Here is a 3,637-nt window from a genome sequence, read left to right on the forward strand (position 1 = left end):
CGAGCTCGCTCGAGCTACTCATCTCGATATCTCTATATTTGTTTTTGTTGTGACTATCGTCTCTATCTATCTCTCTCGTATATGATTATCATCTAGTCTCTCTATCTCTACTATATCATCTATCCCTATCAATGTAGCTTTGCCCTCTCTCTCATCTTTGCTTTTGTATATTTGTGTGTATATATGTATTTACTCTGACTCACGTCTTCTCTCGCTCTCTCGGTCATCTGCGCTCGTTATCGCTCGCTCTCCTCGTCACTCTTTTCCCTACTCCTTCTCTCTACCCTCTCTCATCTTTTTTATATATTCGTCTCACTTCTCAATCTCAGCTCTCTCTCACTCTCTACGTCTCTCGTCGTTCCCTCTCTCTTATGTACTCATGCTGCTGCTCTCTCGTCTACTCTCGTAGCTCACTCTATCTCGTTCGTCTGGCTCTCTCTCTGCACGTGTTATCTCATGCTAATCTTCTCTCTGATCGTTTTCGCACTCAGTATTTCGTCTTCTCTTTTGTGTCTCGCCTACTCACTTACTATCCTACCAATAGGTTTTCTGATTGGACTAAAAATTGTCATTTGTTCTTATAATTTATGAAGGATAAAGATTTCTGGAACTGAAAGTCAGTTTCTGATCTCTTCACTGTTGTTTGAAGACAAACATATTCTACATTTATTTTAATTTACTTTAATGTAAAACAGCTGGAACCAAATTCCTTGATTCAGTCAAAACACACTTTTCCCAATAAACTCGATTCTGACTCTGATTCTGACTCTGACTCCGATGACCATGTAACACCCAGCAGGCGGCGCACAAAACAGCTACAAGACCCGACATAACACCACAGACGAAGAAGAAGAACCAGGAAGTTTTAATCATATGGGCAATTTGCCACGCCCACTGTTTACTGTTAGCGGATTATAATTGTACCTTTTTTTTTGCGATAAAAAAAGCATCTTGTTATTTTTTAAACTGCTTTGGCAGCCTGACAAACACATTAAACACTTCTCTCTTTCGGATTAAATGGCGGATTCGGATCGAACACTTTAAAGCAGTTTTAATGGCGTCCTCGACGGTGAGATTTAACGCTGAAAGTTGCACACAGACTCAGTGCGAGTTGTAATGTTGATGTCTTTAGTGTCATGTCTTTAGTGTCATGTCTTTAGTGTCATGTTCAATATCGCCTTAGTTTTGGTGTGGAAACATTTTATTGGTCTTGTAAACTTTAACCGGAAGCTACGTAGAAGTCGTGCAGATTAATGCAGCAGTTACACGCAGTTTAAAGATGTTTGTTTACAAACTTGTCCCAAACCTGCAGAACATTATTTACCTGCGTGTCTAGAAATAAATAACTTTCTGTGTGACTTTTGAAGCTGTATAATACATCTAAAAAGTAATCTGGGGGTTTGACTTCAGTGCAGCTCAGTAATAATGCTGTAATAACAGAGTTCCAGGAGTTTTATACTAAAAGTGCTTCTGAAGTGAAATGGTTGGGTGGTGATGTCAGAACAATGCACTCATGCCCGTTACTCTCGTGTGTGTGTGTGTGTGTGTGTGTGTGTGTGTCTGTCTGTCTGTGTCTGTCTGTGTGTGTGTGTGTCTTTGTGCTGTGTGTGTGTCTTTGTGCTGTGTGTGTGTCTTTGTGCTGTGTCTCTGTGTGTGTGTCTTTGTGCTGTGTGTGTGTGTGTGTGTCTTTGTGCTGTGTGTGTGTGTGTGTGCGCGCTGTGTGTGTGTCTTTGTGCTGTGTGAGTATGTGTTTGTGCTGTGTTTGTGTGTGTGCGCGCTCTGTGTGTGTGTGTGTTTGTGCTGTATTTATGTGTGTGTGTGTGTGTTTGTGCTGTATTTGTATGTGTTTGTGCTGTATTTGTATGTGTGTGTGTGTGTGTGCGCGCTCTGTGTGTGTGTTTGTGCTGTATTTGTATGTGTTTGTGCTGTATTTGTATGTGTGTGTGTGTTTGTGCTGTATTTGTATGTGTGTGTGTGTGTTTGTGCTGTATTTGTATGTGTATGTGTGTGTGTTTGTGCTGTGTGTGTCTTTGTGCTGTGTCTGTGTCTTTGTGCTGTGTCTGTGTGTGTGTGTGCGCTGTGTGTGTGTCTTTGTGCTGTGTCTGTGTGTGTGTGCGCGCGCTGTGTGTGTCTTTGTGCTGTGTGAGTATGTGTTTGTGTGTGCGCGCTCTGTGTGTGTGTCTTTGTGCTGTGTGAGTATGTGTTTGTGCTGTGTTTGTGTGTGTGTGTGCTCTGTGTGTGTGTGTGTTTGTGCTGTATTTATGTGTGTGTGTGTTTGTGCTGTATTTGTATGTGTTTGTGCTGTATTTGTATGTGTGTGTGTGTGTTTGTGCTGTATTTGTGTGTGTGCGCGCTCTGTGTGTGTGTTTGTGCTGTATTTGTATGTGTTTGTGCTGTATTTGTATGTGTGTGTGTGTTTGTGCTGTATTTGTATGTGTGTGTGTGTGTTTGTGCTGTATTTGTATGTGTGTGTGTGTGTTTGTGCTGTGTGTGTCTTGGTGCTGTGTGTGTGTGTCTTTGTGCTGTGTCTGTGTCTTTGTGCTGTGTCTGTGTGTGTGTGCGCGTGCGCTGTGTGTGTGTCTTTGTGCTGTGTGAGTATGTGTTTGTGCTGTGTTTGTGTGTGCGCGCTCTGTGTGTGTGTGTTTGTGCTATATTTGTATGTGTGTGTGTTTGTGCTGTATTTGTATGTGTGTGTGTGTGTTTGTGCTGTATTTGTATGTGTGTGTGTGTGTGTTTGTGCTGTATTTGTATGTGTGTGTGTGTGTGTGTGTGTGTGTGTGTGTGTGTGTGTGTGTGCTGTATTTGTATGTGTATGTGTGTGTGTTTGTGCTGTATTTGTATGTGTATGTGTGTGTGTGTGTTCACATGTAGACGCTTGGTGAGTTCATGCTCACTCTGAGTGAAATGGGATTCACTGAGGATCAGATTCAGGCAGCATTTCAGGCTGGATGTTTCTCTGTACCAGAGGCAGCTGAATGGTAAGACTTCATAAAAATCTCTAAATAATATCTCACTCTTTGCTTTATTACTGATTACTTATTAGATCAGTATGTTTCTGTTTTTCTTTCTCTGATGCCGTGTGTAGGATTGTGCAGGCTGGTAGTCCGAGACACACACTAGTGCCACATTCTGGGCAAATTTCAAATGCTATCACTGCGTTTAACAGGCCTAAAGATGTTCAAGGAGCTCAGCCCGAGGCAAAAGGTATAAACTGCACACTAATAAAGCTTTGGATTTTGAATCTCACAGTAACAAACTTCACACAAAGAAACCCTACACTCACAAACCTCAAGGTTAATAAACCTCAGACTAACCACCCTCATTGTAATAAACCTCACTCTAATAAACCTCACACTAATAAACCTCACACTAATAAACCTCACACTAATAAACCTTACCCTAATAAACTCCTCACCAAAAACCTCACACTATTAAACTTCATATTAACAAACTTCATATTAACAATTATTAACAAACCTCAAACTAATAAACCTTACCCTAATAAACCTCTCACCAAAAATCCTCACACGATTGTAGCACATACTATTCAATTTCACACTATTAAACCTCACACTATTAAACCTCACATTAATAAACCTCACATTATTAAATTTCACACAATTAAACCTCACACAAT

The 3,637-nt window shown here is 40.9% G+C and overlaps 1 protein-coding gene across 1 annotated transcript in view; it reads left to right on the top strand.

The window, feature by feature from the left end:
* Window positions 1–798: 798 nt before the first annotated feature.
* Window positions 799–3,637, top strand: part of si:ch73-173p19.1 — a 13,305-nt gene continuing 10,466 nt past the window's right edge. The window contains exons 1-3 of the mRNA XM_027174416.2: window positions 799–1,069; window positions 2,872–2,978; window positions 3,086–3,204. Coding sequence (XP_027030217.2) covers window positions 1,055–1,069; window positions 2,872–2,978; window positions 3,086–3,204 — 241 coding nt within the window. The 5' untranslated portion in view covers window positions 799–1,054. The remainder of the gene's footprint in view (window positions 1,070–2,871; window positions 2,979–3,085; window positions 3,205–3,637) is intronic.

The sequence above is a fragment of the Tachysurus fulvidraco genome, chromosome 25 (genome assembly GCF_022655615.1).
Source record: "Tachysurus fulvidraco isolate hzauxx_2018 chromosome 25, HZAU_PFXX_2.0, whole genome shotgun sequence".
NCBI lineage: Eukaryota > Metazoa > Chordata > Actinopteri > Siluriformes > Bagridae > Tachysurus > Tachysurus fulvidraco.